The sequence below is a fragment of the Pristiophorus japonicus genome, chromosome 11, assembly GCF_044704955.1.
Source record: "Pristiophorus japonicus isolate sPriJap1 chromosome 11, sPriJap1.hap1, whole genome shotgun sequence".
Taxonomy (NCBI): domain Eukaryota; kingdom Metazoa; phylum Chordata; class Chondrichthyes; family Pristiophoridae; genus Pristiophorus; species Pristiophorus japonicus.
In genome coordinates this window covers 68,342,510-68,363,826 of record NC_091987.1, presented here as the reverse complement: position 1 = coordinate 68,363,826, position 21,317 = coordinate 68,342,510, and the positions used below count along the sequence as shown (strand labels likewise).

Sequence of the window (21,317 nt, the reverse complement as noted above, 5' to 3'; positions counted from 1 at the left end):
TTGCCACAGGCTTCTATTAATCTATGCAAAACTATACAAATAGAATAATAATGGGCTAAAATTTCCAAGACAACAAGCTACTAGTGGGGTCTTGAAAAACCGTGCATCCATTGCTCGCGATTTTCAGTTAAACCTCTGACTGTGGGTGAAGCTCCATCAGTGACACAGGCTTCTGGAAAATATATTCAATCTATTCAATTCTAATATAAAATGGAAGATGTATGAAATACCTAACTGATCCATTAGCATCTGTAAAGAGAAAAGACATTAATATTTTGGGATGTTAACCCCAAACATTTTCTCTTTACAGATGCTGTAACTGGTCTGTTGTTTATTTCTATCATTTTCTATTTGTATTTCCGATTTCCAGCATTTGAGGGTTTATTTTTCTTTTAATTTTTTCAATTTGAATATATTTTCTGTACAAAACAACATGGTAGCTCAATAATTCGTGGCTCCAGCATTCTGTGTCAGAGGATGGTAAAATAGTCCATGATTCCCCACATGATAGATTTCCCATCTTAGCCACACAGAACTAAAGAGACCATAGGTGGATGCTCGGCAATTTTTTCAATGACATGTGGGAAAATCAGAGGGACGTTGACCTCCCCCCCAACCCCCCACACACGCTCCCATACACCTCCTTAGCAGTTGGTCACGAGTTACCTGCCCATTTACTCAGTTGGGAATGGTGCATGGAACAAAGAGACACAGAGAGGGTTTTTTTTTAATTAAACATTATAAATTAAAAAAAAGCAAAGAAAAAAGTTGGTAATTTTCTGCCCACAATCCACTTTCATTATTGAACTGACAGCAAAAATGCACCAAAATCAGTGAAAGTAATGAAAGTCCCATTTTTCAATGCAGTATTCTACGCCTTGGCTATCTATAATAGAATAAGGACAATCCCATTAAAAACACAATCCAACTGAGAACCCTGCAATTGTTTACATTGAAATAAAGTATCATAGATATTCAATACGGAATTGCTTACCAAGGGATTTGATAGTCACTGCCTTATTGTCGCTGACATACTCTCCGATTAGCTTCCAGTTTCCATTAGACTCTGCTGCCCATTCCATCAATTTGCAAGCATACTGCCCTTCATCTGTAGCCAGCGCGTTATAAATACCCAATGTGAAGGAATCAGATCTCACTCTTGTCATTCTGATATCGCTGTTAATGACACGCTCGTGGTAGGGCTGATAAGTATCCTGAATGCCATCCCAGTTCATTCCAATTATATCACTGTTTTGTTTCTTTTTGTTCATGAACTGCCAGGTAATAGCGAGCTGACCATAGCCTGCAGTTACTGAATGAATATCACAGGAAAACTGAAGAAAATCGCCTTCCAAAACCTCAGTAGTATTACTGCTGATTACCACATTAAGGTTGGCTTCTGTGAAATGACAAAAGCTAGTGAGAAATACATGAAGGCCATGAGTGCTTGACAGAGAGATATAAGCTGTGGGTTTAATCAAACATGTTAGTTAACATAATAAAGATTGAGAGGTTTCTGAATATCAGCAGAACCTCAGACTATATTTCTAAAAAGTTGTTTGTTTTTGACTTAGTTATTATTGGTAGAGATTGCATAACATAGGTAGAAAGGTAATAGGAAAGACTGCAGAGAAGGGGCAGCATATAATATCATATTACCTCAGCTCCTATTTCGCAATATGGAATGATAAGCATTTTTCCCCCGATTACCAGATAATTATGTGTTATAGATTATAGCACCATATACAATTCTAAAATTATCTATGCTGCATTTTTAGCTCTGCAGCCTGTATTTATAGCCAGCCAACAGGGAGAGGAGGAAGATCTCCTCTCTGGTGCATGATCCCAGTGCATTTACATAACGCAATTCCTAGCATCCATGTGTTCATGATTTGTTAAAGGGAAGTATCGGCAATTTGTTCTTAGTGAACTTTGTGCCAGTTAAGGTGAGAGAACCTAAAAATTGTTTTACATTTTTCCACCAAGTGTCAGCATCAAGGACTCCCAACTCAGCAATAATATGAATTAGATAAATGGTAAAGCTCTTTCTGCACTGTCCCAACTCTAACCTCAAAAGAGCACCAATTACTACACCACTATGATATTTCCATGTTCAGCAATTGTCAATCTCATTGACTCCTTCAGTAGGTCAGCCTGAATTCAAATGAGTTTTGTGCAGCAGAAGCATTTCCATTAGGAACTGGATTCAGAATGCTAAAACCCATTTCCCATATAAACTAACATGACATTACACTTTTTTTGTGTCCCAAGTGTCAATGAATCTGGTTGGTGCTCACATAACTCTATTGCAGGTTCTCCCCTTGAATCACAGTATTACAGGCGCACATTAATTGCATGGTGGTGGGGGGGGCGGGGGCGGCTGGTGGTGAACAGTAATACTAAGAGGGTGGAATGCATGGACCACAAGGGAAAATAATGAAAAGAAAATGGAACAAAATAGAGACCTAATGCATAGTATTCTTAGAAATATGTAAAACAAGTTTGCAAAATATGAAACAGAATTATTATTGACAACGTGCAATGTGCTAAGAATAATATCTAGTTATACCAGGGCATTAACTGAGAAATTAAAAATCATATATGGTATCTATAGAATGGATATGCACCACAAAGCAGGTTGAAAATCGAAAATATAGGTAAGTAAGGACACTGCGTGAATAGAAAGAAATAATATGCAGCTGAGACACTGTGAATTGAGATCACGGATAAGGAAGGAAGAAAGTTAATTATTGTTATTATCGACCTGATGGACAGAAGCAAAGGATAGACAAGGAGATGCTTTTGCAAACAAGGAGATGTGTAAAAAGGGCAGCATTTTAATAATGGAAGATTTCAACTACACACATATTGACTGGGTAAAATATCAGAGAAAAAACAAGAGGAGTGGGTGTTTCCTGAAATGGTGCAATATTGCTTCCTTTACTCAATATATTGATCCGTGACCTATCTAGCTGTTACACTGGCCCTAATCTTCAGTAATTAACCACATATTGTACACAAGGAAGAAATGCAGGAACATCTTCAATCTAATGATCATATGAACTAAAATACTCACAGACAATGCAAAAAGGGCAACGACACAAACATATTGCACTTAAAAAAACAGATTTTCAAAATGGGTTAAGCAAAGATTAATACTGGAACACAATAATGATAAGGATCTGAAGTAGAAAAATGGGAAGTATCTGTTAAGCAAATGTTAAGCAAAAGCTACAATTGAAAGACATTCCCATCAAACCAAATCTAAACAGATTAAAAGGCAACAGTGACCAATGTGATTAAAGGGTAGTCATGGGGATAGGCTTTCAAAACATACAAGTAATCCAGTAGGCAGGAGGATTGAGAAAATTATAAAATTATAAAGACAAGGATAAGCAAGTTGGAAAACTAATTCAAGAAGCCAATAGAAACACTGAATTGTAGATGGCTGAGTCCAATGCAGATACGTTTCATATTTTGCGAATTTATTTTGCATTTTTCTAGCAATTATTGCAAGAGGTCAGGCAGATTGTGGTAGATGCAGAGGCCCAGGAGTGACTGGGACAACAGGGCCACTGCAGGGTTGGGAGCAAGTAGCAAGCAATGGCTGAGGCCGAGAGAATGGAAGGTTCATGGAACAAGCAGGACAGAAGACGGGGGCTTGCAGTGGAAGGCCAAGGGAGTGAGTGGTAATACCACCAGGCACTATCGAAACAAATTAGCATTGGTTTTGTATTTCTGCTGAGATGGTGGTGGAGGTTGAAGAAGAAAACTATCACGTTGAATTCATCTTGCAGAAAATCTTATCCGAACGAGTCAGAAACTGTAGAAACACTGAATCAAGAAGGTGGCTAAAACAGGAGCCTACATCAAACCAATCAGAAAGCTCAGACATGAGTCTAGGACACAAGTATGTCATTATACAGATTAAGCAGTATGCACATAGTGAAGAAAATATTGGTTCACTTAAAACTGATAGCCAGAAATCAGAATATGGTAGCAATGACATAGCAGAGTTATTAAATAGTTACTTCAGATATGTCTTTACTCAGGAAGAAGGACCGTAGCCAACATTTATTGTTAGGAAGTTTTCCTAACGATACTGAAAGATCCAGTGAATAAACACTTGTAAAAGCACAACTTGCAAAAGGACAGTCAGCATGAATTCAGGTAAGGAAGGCAGGAAGGCTGTATATTGTGTAGCTAAAGCATGAACCATTTATCAAAGACATGCCTACGATTTCACGACACATTGAGCATGGCAGAGATCTTCTCTTACTTGGAGTTTTTAGAAGACATTACTAGCATGGTGGATGAGAAAAATATATTGGATATAAATTCAGATTTTTGTTCTAGTAAGCGGTGCTCTCTTCAGAACTGAAATGAGATACATTGCTTCTATGTAGATGGTATATTGGGATAGAAATCTGTCTTGGACGGTAGTGCAAAATGAGCAATAGCAAAGCATCAGTCTGTTTTAACAACTCTTGGACACCAACGTCCTTCCAAAACCTTCTTCCCCTTCACTTCCCTCTGATCACACCCCTTCTTCCAATCTCACCCCCGCCTTGTTTTCACTATCCCCTCTGACCTTCCCCCTCTCTAACCCCGAACGATCAGTCCTCAGCAAAGGCCTGAGCTTCATCCCCTTATGCCCCCACCTAAAATTAATTTTGAGCTCGGCATGATGCTGAGCTCTTTTTCTGCCGCCTTTGCCTCCGTACCCACTTCTTTAGCCAGGAGTCTTCCCCTGTACAGCTGACCCTTTGTCCCATTTTCAGAATTCTCGCTCTATCTGGACCCCTCCCTCTTATCCTCTCTAGATCTTTTCATTGTGAGCTGCCGACGGGACATTGGCCATCTCAATTTCTCTAACCTCCAACCTTCTCTAACCTCACTCACTCCAACCTACCTCCCTCTGCACTTGCAGCACTCCGCTCTCTCCGATCCAATCCCAATTTCGTCATTAAACCTGGTGACAAGGGTGGCACTGTTATTGTTTGGGGAACCGACCTCTACCTTGCAGAGGCTGATCGCCAACTCTCTGACACCTCCTCCTACCTCCCCCTGGAACTTGGCCCCACGACCGAACATCAAGCCATCATTTCCCAGACCGTCACTGACTTCATCTCCTCTGGAGATCGTTCCTCCACAACCTTTTCGAGTCTGTTTTATGTTCGGTCTGATATTCTTTTCTACTGACTTCAATGGATACGAAATCGTGCAGATTGTAAAACTGCTTGCCAATCGCTATCACCCATTTTGCTCTATTGCCCAAGATGAATGTCTATGCCATTGTATCTGAGATTTCTATCATTCATCCGGGAGTTGACCAGATATTTTGTCAGGGTCAAAATATAATACTGCTCCTAATATCAATCACTACAAAAAAAAGAATACAGTTAATTAAAATTTTTCTTACGTGGCCGTTGAACAGTGATTGCAACCTCCTTGGATTTCTTGGTAGAGAATGCTCCAGACGAAATTTTCTCACTCTCCTCCACCTGACAGTAATATGCACCGCCATCCTCCACTTGAATCTGATAAATTTTCAGAAAATAGACCCTGTCATTTTTCTTCCTGACTGTCACCTTTCCTAGGGTTTCTCTCATTTTATATTCACCATGAAAGAATGGTACTGCATTTGGTCCAATACGGATTATCTCATTATTGTTCAAGAACCAGACAACAGAGAAGAAACGTTCTGGGAAATTCTGAGCTTCAACCGTGCAGATTATCTCCAGTGAGCCTCCTACAGCGATATCGACTGCAGTGGCTTCAATCAGAGCAAGAAACCCTTTACCTGCAGTGAAATAAAAAGTGCATCATTACTGTGCCAGAGATTGTACTGGGTTTAGCCAAAAACAAAGCGAGCAAATTTGCCATAATTTTAGTCTGGTGGTAGACCAACATTTCAATGCCAACTTTGATGGTTTGTGGAGAAAACAGGGTTAAGTGCAAACTATATGTAAATATGGTTTGCACCACACTGAATCTGCTTTAGTGGAGGGAATGCTGGAGACAGTTCCTGGTATGTGCTGGTTTCCCAGTGGTCCAGAGAGGTGTTCCCAACATAGTTACTTGCCTTCTTTTTAAAATCTCAGTTAAATTTCAGACAGTTCCAGTCTGCTACTAAATTTAAAGAATTCAAATGCTCATCCCTATTTGACTAGAGATACTGAGGGCATAGAGCAGCCTGCCTTTATGATTAGGGAGGGGGAATGGAAGTTGGAGGCAAATTAAGTGATCAAAAAGGAATGGAAGTAAATGGATGTACAATGGAAGCATTGTGAATTTCTGTAATCTCTCCTTATCAAAATTCAGAGACTGTCACCAGCTCAGTATTGGCAGTTATCCAAGGCGAGTCAACAACTTATTACACTTGCCTTTAAATGGTGTAGCCTGGAGCATAAATGCTACTTCTAAACTGTAATACACTCCCTTTAGTGTTAACCGGAGAGTACCACTGAAGATGAAACTGATCACATCAGCAATGGAAGTCTGCTGAAGGTTAATAGCAGTGATTCACTCAGTGCATTAATATAATACTGATGTTCATCAAAGGTCAGTGTTCCAAACGTCAACAAAAGAGCTGCAGTTTATACATCTGAGAGCATTTTCACTGTAATTAACCTGTCGAGGACATTATTGTTTCTTATGATCTCCTGTCACTACCATTATTAGTCAGTGTCACAGCAAACCATTCAATACTTGTCATCCAAAGGAGCAGTTCAGCTGAGAGCAGGGAAGAATAGGAAAGTTTAGAATGCATTTAAATATATACAAATATATAAGTCAAGGCACCGATCAGGGATCTACAAAATAACTGCTTATGGCAGCTGCAATTGGACCCCACAAGATCACACAATATAAATCCTTATTTATGGCCAATTTTTGTTGCATTTGAATAATCAAAGGCTAAACTTTGACTTGGTTCTATTGTACCATGGAATCCATTAATTATACCTCAAGACATTCAATAACAAACACTTACACCCGCCACTCTAAGGTTCCTGAACATCAACTTTTACGATATGGTTGCTTTCTACTGTCCATGGAGCTTTTCTGACCAATCAATCGCTTTCTGATGCCTTCAGACAGATGACCCAATTTGAACAAAACCGACTGAGAAATACTTTTCAAAATTTGCCTGACCTGTTTTTATTTCAGATTTCTGGCATAAATTTACTCAAAAAAGGCTGCTAATCAAACAAAAATATTTACAAACAATCTTATGTTAGTATATATGCAGTAAGTACAGTTAGGTAACATGCAGAGCAGGGCTATTTGGCATGCATTGCCAGCCAAATAGCTTTTCTCGACATCACCCCAGCCTGCCAGAGTGTATATTGGAAATTCAGGCATGTGCTGCACATGATTTTCTGACCCTAATGGATGCAGCGATCACATTCTGAAACTGTAGCTGTATAATGGAGAAACATTTCTATATCTATGAGCCTTACCTATACTTTTAACATTCACCGTGGTATTTTCAGTACGTTTATTAGTCAGCTCATGCCAGGATTTGTCTAAATCTTGGATCCACTCTGTGCTTTCACAGTAAAACTTCCCCTGGTCTGACATCTGCAGTTTGTAGATGGTTAGTTTGAATGAAGTTGCTCCAATCTTGTCCAGTCGCACATCTCCTGATGCCTGTCTTTGCTTATATGACTCTCCAGGACGTAGGATGAAATCCTGTGTTAGAGAGATGACCTTGAGATTTTGATCTCCCTTCTGTAGGTACCATGAGACAGCCACGTGCGTGTGCTGTGATGTTTGTTTGGATACTTCACAGACCAGTTCCAGGGAATCACCTTCTACTTTATTTAGGGTCTGGGGTACTGATGTTGCACTGAGCGTGTCTGAAATAACTGCAAGAATATATGTTTTCAACATAGTTTGCAGAATTCACACTGCATAATCATAGGTTGTACACAAGAATGCAATACTTCCACAATCTTATTTGTCTTAATAAGTACCTTAACTCAATACATATCATCAGACATTCAGCTCTTCCACAGTATGGCATTTTGAGTAACAAAATGGAAAAACAAATCAAAAATGTAATACTCCATGGGGCTTAGTTACCATAGTTAATTACAGAACCCTAGCCTTTCATCATTTGGACTTGCGTTCAAATCCATCTCAGATAGAGGTGATTTAGAGATTTCCAAGAAAAACAGTTGTACATCGCATAATATATGAAAATATTCTTTGTCTTGAACATGCTGATGGCTCAATGGATAAGTGTACTGTACTGCATGGTACTGCGCTATCCACACCAGGATGGTCATAGCCACTGTTGTCCTCAGCACCCTTTGGCTAGAATGGGAGTAATCAGACAGAGATCCAGCTCCTGATAACTAACTAGTGATCCCTGCTGGAAAGTGCATGTGTATGGACATTGGGTAAGAATTAGATTGTGCTTGAATGCACCTGAAACTTGAATAGTCTGCCAACATTGCAGATACAACTGGCTCACTAATGGTCTTTAGGGAAGGAAACCTGCCTTTCTTAACCGGTATATGTGACTCCAGTCCCACACCAATGTGGTTGACTCTTAAGCACCCTCTAGAGTAGCCTAACAAACCACTCAGTTGTATCAAAATTGCTGACCAGCAGTTTAAAAAGGCCCACTACTATCTTTTCAGGGCAACTAGGAGTTTGATAAAGGTCCTAACTGCAGTCATTTTGAAAAATGTCAATGCAGTTCCCAGTAAATTCAAACTCATAGAATATAAGTGGAATTTATCCAAGTCATTTGGCATTAATTGGACAATCTCATGGAAGTTACACCCTTCATAAGGCATCAAGGAAACCAAGTGTCTCCGCCATTGCCGTGAGGGGGGGATTCTGTAAAGTCTCTTGCCAGACAAAAGACGGGAGGGAAATAAGTATGGAAATTGCAGAGGCTCTGACCACAGTATTCCAATACTCCTTAGATATGGGAGTGGTTCCAGAGGATTGGTGGATTGCAAATGTTACACCCCTGTTCAAAAAAAGGGAAAGAGATAAACCCAACAACTACAAAGACAGTCAGACTAATGTCGGTGATGGGTGAACATTTAGAGACATTAATCTGGAACAAAATTAATTGCCACTTGGAAAAATATGGGTTAATAAATGAATTGTTAAAGGCAAATCAAGTTTGACTAACTTGATTGAGTAACAGAGAGGGTGGATAAGGGTAGTGTGGTTGATGTTATGTATATGGATTTTCAAAAAGCATTTGATAAAGTACGGCATATTAGACTTGTTAGCAAAATTGAAGCCCGTGGGATTAAAGGGGCAGTGGCTGTTTGGATATAAAACTGGCTAATAGACAGAAAGCAGAGAGTGGTGGTGAATGTTTGTTTATCAGACTGAAGTGAAGTGTGCAGTTGTGTCCCCCAGAACAGAGAAGGTTAAGGAGAAATTTCATAGAAGTGTTCAAAACCTTGAAGAGATTTGATAGAGTAAATATGGTGGAAGAATCAGTAACCAAAGGACACAGTTTTAAGGTAATTGACAAAAGAACCAGAAGCGATGTGTGGAAACATTTTTCTACGCAGTGAGTTATGATGATCTGGAATGTATTGCTTGAAAGGGCCAGATTCAAGAATAACCTTTGAAAGGGAATTGGATAAATACTTGGAAAGGAAAAACTTGCTGGGTTATGGAGAAAGAGCGGGGGAGTGGGACTAATTGGGTAGCTCTTTCAGAGAGCTGGCACAGGCACAATGTACCGAATGACCTCATTCTGTGATGTATCATTCTATGATTCTATGAATTGAAGCTTGTGATCTCTGGGGATCAGTACTGCAGTGGGCATTGCCATCACTCGCTAGGCCAAGGAGAGCTGCAATCAAAAAGCATTGTGAACATTGCAAACAATGAAGGATAATACTGTTCTTGTGTTACTTGAGTAGACTGCTCACCTGATTTGGTTGTCAGTAAATGTGTTTCCTATTCTATCCATTCTTTCCCGCAAATCACAAAGAAAACATATTTCTCTATAAACAAGCAACCTGGATTACTTCATGTTTCATAGGATTTTTAAAAATTCTGGCTGTTTAATAGAGTTACACAATGATGCACTTCTACATGCTGGTCTGTTTTATAATGGAGCAGTACTGTGTGTTTCATAGGGTTTCATTATTGAGCATTGCTGTGAGTTTAACAGGACTTAATACTTGTGCATTGCCTAGTGTATCATAAGATTTCATTCTGGTATATTGCTGTAAGTGTTTAAAAGGGTTTATAATTGTGCATTTCTTTATGTATAACAGGGATCATAATGGTGTGTTAACATTTGAATTGTATTGATGGTATGTTTCTGCTGCATTTTTAATATATTGCAATAATACACTGTTGCGTGTTTAATTGGGTGCAATGGTCTTTTTGCTTACTTTGAATAAGAATTATGAAGTTGATAATATTTAGGTATAGTACAGCCCTGAAAAGTGAAATATAAAAGATGAGAATGTTTGAATAACCCACCTGTCAAGTTCATCAGTGCATTGTAGGACCCCCAGTACGCACTGTCTGTGCTGGGGGTGTAACACTCATACTCCCCACCGTCGCTTCTCTGCAGATTTGCAATGTGTAACAGCACAGAGTCTCCTTTAATCCTCTCTATGTAGATCTCATTATTCCGCACTCTTTTTTCATACACAGCATAAGGGAAATTGGGATCAATTGTGCTGATAATCTGGATTTTCATAGTAGGTTTCTCCGGATGAGAGATGAACCACTCGAAGTTCTGCTCTGGAGACTGTTGGTACCCACTCACATCACATTGAATTGTTATATGGCGTCCCTCAGCCCGGACTAGGGGCCCTTCTTGTAATTTCACTTGTCTTTGAGCAGTACACAGATCTGTATTAAGATATAAATAAATGCGGTATTTCAGTTCCTCTAAGTGTGACAAAAAATTCTGAAAGAACGAATCTGAATTTTATTCTGAAGAGCAAGAAAAATAAATATCTAATATTCAATTTGAGATGTAATACATAAACACTGATGTACTCCTTATATGGTTACTGGAAATCAGTTACAAACAATGGTGAACGACCTATAAGGCAAATTTTTACAGCCGGTCACTGTATATTTGCCTCGGGTGCAGTGATGTTGGTGAACAAATCCAACAGGAATTAATAGAGGTGTTTAAAATCATGACGGGTTTAGATAGAGTAAAGAAAGAGAAACTGTTTCCAATGACTGAAGGGTTGATAACTAGTGGGCACGGATTTAAGGTGATTGGCAAAAGAACCAGAGGTGACATGAGAAAAACTTTATTACAAATTTGACGTGAATGTATTTCCTCTGTGTGCAAAAAGCAGCACGAGAGGAATTTCAACCACCATCAGATGTGGAAATTGCAGACTGACATGAAGGATACCTTGGCCATGATACCTTAGTGCTAGTTGTTAAGGCCAGTTTTGTAAAAAAAATGGCAGCTGCCTTACTTCCGCCTATTTCCAGCATGACCTAAGGCAGCCGCCAATTGGGCAGGTCGGCAACACGGCTGTTGCCTGCACTCACTAGAAAAATGGTATTGAGGCAGATCATGTAATCATTCAGCTGATTTGATTCACGACCTGCTATTTAGGATGTTGTCGCTCGACATTGCGCCCTCTCCAAAGCACATATAGCTGAACGCACGCTCAGCTGCACCCCAACCGCCCCACCACTGCTTCTTAAAGAGACACATGCAACTTTCAGGCAAGTTTTGATTTTTGTTTTCTTGCTGGTTCCTGCACAGTTTATTTGCATACTGGCATATTCGTAAGGCACTTCAAAAGTTGTTAAAGTGTACAGGGGGGTTCTGCTGGGCATTTGCAAGGTTTTGGCTCTTAAAGAACGCCCTCTGAGAACACCACTTGCTCCCAGTTGCAGTCTACTCTCAACCATCAGCAAAATGATGGAAGGTATTGTTGACAGTGCTATCAAGTGGCACTTACTTACCATTCACCTGCTCACTGATGCTCAGTTTGGGTTCTGCCCGGACCACTAGGCTCCAGACCTCATTACAGAGCTGAGATGAGAGCGACTGCCCTTGATATCAAGACACCATTTGACCGAGTGTGGCACCAAGGCGCCCTAGTAAAATTGAAGTAAATTGGAATCGGAGAAAACTTTCCACTGGTGAGAATCATACCTAGCACAAAGGAAGAGGGTTATGGTTGTTGCAGGCCAATCATCTCAGCTCCACGACTTTGTTGCAGGAGTTTCTCAGGGCAGTGTCCTCGGCCCAACCATCTTCAGCTGCTTCATCAATGAGATTCCCTCCATCATAAGGCCAGAAGTGGGGATGTTCGCCGATGATTGTACAGTGCTCTATTCCATTCGCAACTCCTCAGATAATGAATAAAGTCCATGCCCGCATGCAGAAAGACCTGGGCAACATTCAGGCATGGGCTGATAAGTGGCAAATAACATTCACGCCATACAAGTGATAGGCAATGACTATCTCTAACAAGCGAGAGTCTAACCCCCGCGCCTTGAAATTCAACGTCATTACCATCGCTGAATCCCCCACCATCAACATCCTGGGGGTCACCATTAACCAGAAACTTAACTGGACCAGCCACATAAATACTGTGGCAACAAGAACGGGTCAGAGGCTGGGTACTGTGGTGAGTGTCTCACCTCCTGACTCCCCAAAACCTTTCCTGCATCTACAAGGCTCAAGTCAGGAGTGTGATGGAATACTCTCCACTTGCCTGGATGCGTGCAGCTCCAACAACACTCAAGAAGCTCAACACCATCCAGGACAAAGTAGCCCACTTGATTGGCACCCCATCCACCACCTTAAACATTCACTCCCTCCACCACCGGCGCACCGTGGCTGCAGTGTGTACCATCTACAAGATGCGCTGCAGCAACTCGCCATGGCTTCTTTGGCAGCACTTCCCAAACCCACAACCTCTACCACCTAGAAGGACAAGGGCAGCAGGTACATGGGAACTCCATCACCTGCAAGTTCCTTTCTAAGTCACACACCATCCTGACTTGGAAAATATTGCCGTTGCTTTATTGCCACTGGTTCAAAATCCTGAAATGACATGACATGACATGATGGAGCAGAGGCAGCAAAGGGAATAAGCTGCTCACAGAGGGAGGAGCAGAAGGAACATAGAAACATAGAAAATAGGTGCAGGAGTAGGACATTCGGCCCTTTGAGCCTGCACCGCCATTCAATGAGTTCATGGCTGAACATGCAACTTCAGTACCCCAGAGAAGGAGGAAGCAGAAGAGGAGGAAGAAGTGGAAGAGGAGGGTGGAAGAGGAGGAGGAGGAGGAAGTGGAAGGAAGGAGGCAACCCAGAGAGCCCCTTTCTGGCCGGGGTTTGCGGGATCGAATCATCTGTCTGTGGTACTTATGAACACAACCCCTTTCAACATTTCTCCCAAACCATCCCTCTGTTACTAAACATTACAGCGTCCTCTTGGCTACAATGCTTAAATAAAAACCACCATGGAACAAACTTTTTAATCTAACTTTATCCAAATATGCATCCAATATTACATCAAAAAATCAACTAATCACCCTTGTGCATTCCCTTAGTGACTGTTTTGCATGTGCCTTTGCTTATCCTAGTGCTCCTACACAGTGCTACCCCAGAGGCTGCACAATGGCTGGTGGAAGACTGCTGACTTTCAATGGGAGACACTGCAAATGGCCTTGCAGGACGACCTCGAGGAGTTGGTGGCTGGGAGCGTGAAATCGTGTGACGGTGTTTCTGCTTCTTCATTCTCCTCTCCCTCTTCTTGTTCAACCATTGACTGGGCAGGCTGGATTTCTTGGATGTCTGAAATGAGGAAGGCACAGGATAGGGTTGTGATGGGGGAGGGGGGAAAGCAAGAGGTGCATACTTACACCGTGCAGCTTGTAAATTAGAAGAGAGTGTGGGATGAGGAGGAAGTGGAATGTAAGAAGGAGGATAACATATGAGGATACCAGCATTCTTTCAGCGCTGCTGCTGGCCACAGGCTCAGCCATGCCCCTCCCAAAAATGGCCAGCACCATCTTTTTCCAAGGTGAAGCGAAGAATATGAGATGTGCCTCGTGTTTGGTAAAGATTGTTGGTAGGTGAGTGATGGAGGGGGGGGAGGGGTTGCAGTGGGTCATGCAGTGTTTGAGGCTAGTGATGCAGTTGGTAGGGGACGGTTTTTGAATATGCATCCTCTGACCTTGACCACTTGTCTGAGGTCATGAAACTTCTTTGAGCACTGGAGCCATGTCCTGGGGGTGACACTGCCTCGGCGATCTGGTCCCACATTATTCTTTCTGGAGCACCACCTGACCCCCTGTGGGATAAGAACCTCTCTTTGAGTGTTCACCACCCCACCCCCCCCCCCCCCCGCACAAAGGCTTTAAGTACTGCGTCCAAGACCCTGGTTTCCCTTTCCCTGGCCTGTTGAGCTTTAAGTAAAGCTAGCCTCGTGCAAACATCGTGAACTTCGGTCCCCTGCTGAGCACACAGCCCGTCAGCAGCACTTTCAGTGTTGAGCTCAATCATGTAAAGTAGCAGACAGCATGAATTTTACATGCTGCCTGAACTACTTCCAACAGGCATGGGCAGATCATGCATCACGATCACTGTGCTGGATTTTGAGCTTGATCGAATTACACTTGATTTTAAAGTATAACATTTCTCTCAATTGTTCTGCTGCTCCAAGGCAGGGTGAGATCATCACATGAGAGTCTTGATGTATTTGTGTCTAGACAATCCTGCTTGTAGATGCAGAGTTTACAAAACCTGAAGGGACTGTTTGTGATTAGATCAGAACAAAACAACTCACTATCCAATGTACGGAGGAGGCTGGTGAAACAGGAATTGCTTACTGAAAGAGCAGATTGGCTGATTTGACAGTTAAGGTTAGGAAAGGAAGTGGCAGTAGAGGAAGAAATAATATTTCATTTTGCATTCCTCACTATGGGGGAGAAATTCGGAAATGCCCCATATGGACTGTTAACTTTTTCAATTTTGAAAATTTTGCGCCAGGCACAAAGAAATCTTAACTTTCTTCTAAATTGGGCTTTAACGCCCCAGGAAAGAAGGGGGTGGTAAATCAAGCGCTAATAATCTCATTGGGGCGCTACAGGGGCGTGGACACCAGAGCGCTACCCAACCTTAGGAAGTGACTTGCATTCAGCAATCATCCTTCAATCCTTCACACAGGCTCATTTCAGCTCTTAAAGTAGAGGTTATATCAAGCTGCAGCTGCTCATTTTCACCATTTCTGCATCTGAAGGCTAATCCAGCTGTAAGGGAGAGAGCTTGTTGTTTCAATGATGTAGCATTGGAGGCATTGGTGGGGGCAGTCGAACGGAGGACATTGCCCCAGGTCTTCAGGGCAATGTCAAGGGAAGTGGCAGAGTAGATGTTGGCCAGCACTGTCACTCAACGAACCCTCACACAGTGCCGCAAAAAGATCAAGGACCTCAGTTGGGTGGTCAAGGTGAGTACAAGCTTCAACACCTCCTACATACCAGCCTCTGAACCTCTGTCTGTGTACACTGTGCAAACCACACTTGTTATGTATGCAACAGCATGTAACCAGCATTGTACTGCCACCAGAGGGCGCATCTGTTGGAGTCCCAAGGGATCCCAGTATCCCTTGGGAGCACTGGATATAAGCAGGCCTCCCATGCTGTACCAGCACTCTGGAGTCAGAATAAAGAGACTAAGGTCACACTTACTCAAGTCTACAGTACTCAGTCACATTGCTTTATTTGAGACATAACAACTGGCGACGAGATAAAGAACCATCACGCGAAAATGCAGAGAACTGTTGGTATCCTGGAGAAATTCCCAGGAGGTGACGATTTGGAAGCCTTTGTGGAGCGACTCGACCAATACTTTGTGGCAAACGAGCTGGAAGGGATTGTGAACACTGCCAACTGTCTGCGGGGCAACAACCTATGGCCTCATGAAGAATCTTCTTGCTTCAGTGAAACCAATAATCAAATCATATAAAGAACTGTGCACACTGGTCCGGGAGTACCTAAATCCGAAGGAGAGTGTTCTGATGGCAAGGTAACGATTTTACACATGTCAACGGTCTGAAGGCCAGGAAGTGGTGAGCTATGTCGTCGAACTAAGGCGCCTTGCAGGACATTGCGAATTTGATGGATTCCTGGAGCAGATGCTAAGAGATTTTTTTGTGCTTGGCATTGGCCATGAGGTTGTCCTTCGCAAACTATTGACTGTTGAAACACCGAACCTGAGCAAAGCCATAACGATATGTCCACCAGCGATAACACCAAACAAATCTCGCAGCATAAAGATGCTTCGGCAAGTACTGTACACAAAGTAATGTCGTTTTCAGGCAGGAATGCATATGGCAGAATGTACACGCCTGCAGCTGCATGACCTCAGATGATTCAGAGTCCGTCATCAAGCGTGAATGCGAGGCAATTAACACCTTGTTGGCGCTGCAGAGGTGATCATCGAGCTTCAAACACTATGCGTGCAAAGGCTGTGGAACAATGGGACACCTCCAGCGAACGTGCAGATGAGCTGCAAATCCTGCAAATCACCACGTTGCAGAGGAAGACCGATCCACGGTGGATCAAACTGAACTAGAGACTCAAACCGAGGAGGCAGAAGTGTACGGGGTACACACCTTCACCACAAAACATCCACTAATCATGTTAAAAGTTGAACTGAATGGAATTCCAGTAGCCATGGAATTGGACACGGGTGCAAGTCAGTCTATCATGAGCAAAAAGGTCTTCGACAGATTGTGGTGCAACAAGGCACACAGGCCCAAGCTGAGCCCTATTCATACCAAGCTGAGAACTTACATTAAAGAGCTGATCCCTGTAATTGGCAGTGGAGCAGTAAAAGTCTCCTATGATGGAGCAGTACACGAACTACCACTATGGATTGTACCAGGAGATGGCCCCACACTGTTCGGCAGAAGCTGGCTGGGAAAAATCCGCTGGAATTGGGATGACATCCGAGCGCTTTCGTTCGTCGATGACGCCTCATGTGCCCAGGTTCTGAGCAAGTTTCCGTCGTTGTTTGAGCCAGGCATCGGAAATTTCTCTGGGGCGAAGGTGCAGATCCATTTGATTCCCGGTACTCGACCCATCCACCACAAGACACGTGCGGTGCCATACATGATGTGAGAGAAAGTGGAGATCGAGCTGGACAGGCTGCAATGAGAGGGCATCATCGCACCGGTGGAGTTCAACGTGTGGGCCAGTCCGATTGTTCCGGTTCTCAAGGGCAATGGCACGGTCAGAATTTGTGGGGACTATAAAGTAACGATTAACCGTTTTTCGCTGCAGGACCAGTACCCACTACCCAAGGCAGACGATCTATTTGCGACCCTGGCTGGAGGGAAGACATTCATCAAGTTGGACCTGACCTCAGCCTACTTGACGCAGGAGCTGGCGGATTCTTCGAAAGGCCTCACCAGGATCAACACACACAAAAGTCTGTTCATCTACAATAGATGCCAATTTGGGATTCGATCTGCCGTGGCTATTTTTCAAAGGAACATGGAGAGTCTGCTAAAGTCAGTTCCATGCACCGTGGTTTTTGCAGGACGACATATTGATCACAGGTCGGGCCACCATCGAACACTTGCAGAACCTGGAAGAGGTTCTAAGTCAGCTAGATAGTGTGGGACTCGGGTTGAAATGCTCGAAGTGTGTTTTCCTGGCACCAGAGTGCTTAGGGAGAAGAATCGCAGCAGACGGCATCAGAACCACCGACGCCAAGATGGAGGCCATCAAGAACGCGCCGAGACCACAGAACGTGACGAAGCTGTGGTCATTCCTGGGACTTCTCAATTATTTTGGTAATTTCCTACCTGGATTAAGCACCTTGCTAAAACCTCTACACATGTTTCTACACAAGGGAGATGACTGGGTATGGGGGAAATCACAAAAGACTGCTTTTGAGAAAGCCAGAAATCTGTTATGTTCCAACAAACTGCTTGTTCTGTATGACCCATGTAAACGTTTAGTGCTAGCTTGCGATGCATCTTCGTACAGGGTTGGGTGTGTGTTACAACAAGCAAACAAATCGGGAACATTGCAACCGTTGCTTATGCGTCCAGGAGTTTGTCCAATGCCGAAAGTGTCTACAGCATGATTGAAAAAGAAACTCTGGCATGCGTTTACGGGGTAAAAAGAATGCACCAGTATCTGTTTGAGCTTAAGTTCGAGTTAGAAACTGACCATAAGCCGCTCATATCGCTATTCTCAGAGAGCAAAGATATTAATACCAATGCCTCTGCTCGCATCCAAAGATGGGCACTCACGCTGTCTGCATATAACTATGTAATTCGCCACAGGCCAGGCAGAGAGAACTGCGCTGACACCCTCAGTCGGCTACCATTGCCCACCACCGGGGTTGAAATGACACAGCCTGCAGACTTGCTCTTGGTGATGGATGCATTTGTAAACGAAAAGTCATCCGTTACAGCCCGCCAGATCAGGACCTGGACCAGCCAGGATCCTTTACTGTCCCTTGTAAAAAACTGTGTTCTCCATGGGAGCTGGTCCAGCGTCCCAGCGGAGATGCATGAAGAGATTAAGCTTTTCCAGCGGCGCAAAAACTAAATGTCCACACAGGCGAACTGTCTTTTGTGGGCTAATCACGTGGTTTTGCCTAAGAAAGGCAGGGAAATGTTCATATGCAACGGACACAGTACACACCCAGGCATAGTAATGATGAAAGCTATAGCCAGATCCCTTGTGTGGTGGCCCAGCATCGACTCAGATTTGGAGTCTTGTGTGCGCCAATGCAACACTTGCTCTCAACTGAGCAATGCACCTGGGAGGCACCACTAAGTTTTTGGTCATGGCCCTCCAAACCATGGTCTAGGATCCACATTGACTTCGCTGGCCCGTTTCTAGGCAAAATGTTCTTGGTTGTTGTGGATACTTATTCAGAATGGATTGAGTGTGTAATAGTGTCTGTAAGCATGTCCACTGCCACCATCAAAAACATACGAGCCATGCTTGCCACGCACGGCCTGCCTGATGTCCTTGTTATTGTGTTCCTGACACAGATCAGACTGCACACAGGGAGGTTAAAGTAACAGTGACCACAGTCTTTATTAAGACACTCCAGAGTGAGGAACAGGCCTTAAGGGCCGGCTTATATACAGTGCTCCCAAGGGATGCTGGGATCGCTTGGGACTTCAGGGGATGAGCTCCCTGGTGGTGGAACATGCGAGTGCATGCTTTACAGATACACAACATCACTCCCCCACAAAGTCAAAGTGAAAACTATTTACAAGGTGAGGCGGTTGGGAGCCTTTCTTTCCCTGGTGGACTGCCTCGGTACAAATGTCTGTTCTGGTGTGTTGGCTGTGCCCTCGCAGGGCAGGCGTGTTGTTGGCCCTGCAGGGCTGCTGGGTGAGCCTGGCCTTGCTGGGCTGTTGGGCGTGATGAGTTCGATTTCCTGGTCCGGCATGGTGTCGTTGATCCTTTGGGTGTGTGTTGTGGGCTCGAAAAAGGTGGTGTCTGCTGTGGGTTGTTCAGGGCAGTCTGTGAACCGCAGCCTCGTTTGGTCCAGGTGCTTTCTGCAAATTTGTCCATTGTCTAGTTTGACTACAAACACCCTATTCCCTTCTTTAGCTATCACCGTGCCCACGATCCACTTGGGACCATGTCCATAGTTTAGCACATACACAGAATCATTCAAATCAATTTCCCGTGACACAGTGACGCGACCATCGTTTACATTTTGTTGCTGTCGCCTGCTCTCTACCTGATCATGCAGGTTGGGGTGAGCCAGTGAGAGTCTGGTTTTAAGTGTCCTTTTCATGAGTAGCTCAGCCGGGAGCACCCCTGTGAGCGAGTGGGGTCTCGTGCGGTACCTGAGCAGTACTCGGGACAGGCGGGTTTGGAGTGAGCCTTCTGTGACTCGTTTAAGGCTCTGTTTGATTGTTTATACTGCCCGCTCTGCCTGCCCATTGGAGGCTGGTTTAAACGGGGCCGAGGTGACATGTTTGATCCTATTGCGGGTCATGAATTCTTTAAATTCGGCACTGGTGAAACATGGCCCTTTGTCACTGACCAGTATGTCAGGCTGGCCATGGGTGGCAAACATGGCCCTCAGGCTTTCAATGGTGGCGGTGGCGGTGCTTCCCGACATTATTTCACATTCAATCCATTTTGAAAAAGCATCCACCACCACCAGGAACATTTTACCGAGAAACGGGCCCGCATAGTCAATATGGATCCTCGACCATGGTCTGGAGGGCCAGGACCACAAACTTAGTGGTGCCTCTCTGGGCGCATTGCTCAACTGAGCACACACTCAGAATTGCTGTACACAGGACTCTAAGTCAGAGTTGATACCGGGCCACCACACGTGGGATCTGGCTATCGCTTTCATCATTACTATACCCAGGTGTGTGCTGTGGCGATCCGAGATGAATGTCTCCCTGCCCTTTTTGGGTAGCACTACGTGGTTACCCCACAACAGGCAGTCTGCCTGAATGGACAGCTCGTCCTTCGCCGTTGGAATGGCTTGATTGGCTCTTGCATTTCAACGGGGATGCTGGCCCAGCTCCCATGCAGTATACAGTTTTTGACTAGGGACAGCAGAGGATCTTGGCTGGTCCAAGTCCTAATCCGGCCGACCATGACAGGTGATTTATCATTTTCAAACACTTCCATGACCATCAACAAATCTGCGGGCTGCGCCACCATCAACAAGTTTGCAGGCTGCGCCATTTCCACCCCCGTGGTGGGCAATGGTAGCCGACTGAGAGCATCTGCACAGTTCTCGGTGCCTGGCCTGTGGCGGATGGTATAGCGCGAGTGCCCACCTTTGTATGCGGGCTGAGGCATTAGTATTTATCCCCTTGTTTTCAACAAACAGGGATATGAGGGGCTTGTGATCGGTTTCCAGCTCAAATTTGAGGCCAAACAGATACTGATGCATTTTCTTTACCCCGAACACACACGCTAATGCCTCTTTCACAATCATGCTGTAGGCCCTCTCGGCCTTAGACAAGCTCCTGGAGACATAGGCGACAGGTTGCAACTTCCCCGCAACATTAGCTTGTTGTGATACACACCCGACTCCGTATGACGACGCATCACATGCTAACACAAGTCTTTTACACGGGTTATACAATACAAGCAGCTTGTTGGAGCATAAAATGTTTCTGGCTTTCTCAAACGCAATTACTTGGTTTTTTCCCCATACCCAGTTCTCACCTTTACGAAATAACACATGTAGGGGCTCTAAGAGGGTGCTTAACCCCGGTAGGAAGTTACCAAAATACTTGAGGAGTCCCAGGAACAACTGCAGCTCCGTGACGTTCTGTGGCCTGGGCGCATTTGTGATAGCCTCT

The 21,317-nt window shown here is 43.8% G+C and overlaps 1 protein-coding gene across 1 annotated transcript in view; it reads right to left on the bottom strand.

The window, feature by feature from the left end:
- Positions 1-21,317, bottom strand: part of LOC139276063 (immunoglobulin superfamily member 3-like) — a 66,888-nt gene that overhangs the window by 26,337 nt on the left and 19,234 nt on the right. The window contains exons 2-5 of the mRNA XM_070893489.1: positions 10,480-10,857; positions 7,464-7,871; positions 5,423-5,803; positions 995-1,399 (exon numbers count right to left, since the gene is read on the bottom strand). Of these exons, the coding sequence (XP_070749590.1) occupies positions 995-1,399; positions 5,423-5,803; positions 7,464-7,871; positions 10,480-10,857 (1,572 nt within the window). The remainder of the gene's footprint in view (positions 1-994; positions 1,400-5,422; positions 5,804-7,463; positions 7,872-10,479; positions 10,858-21,317) is intronic.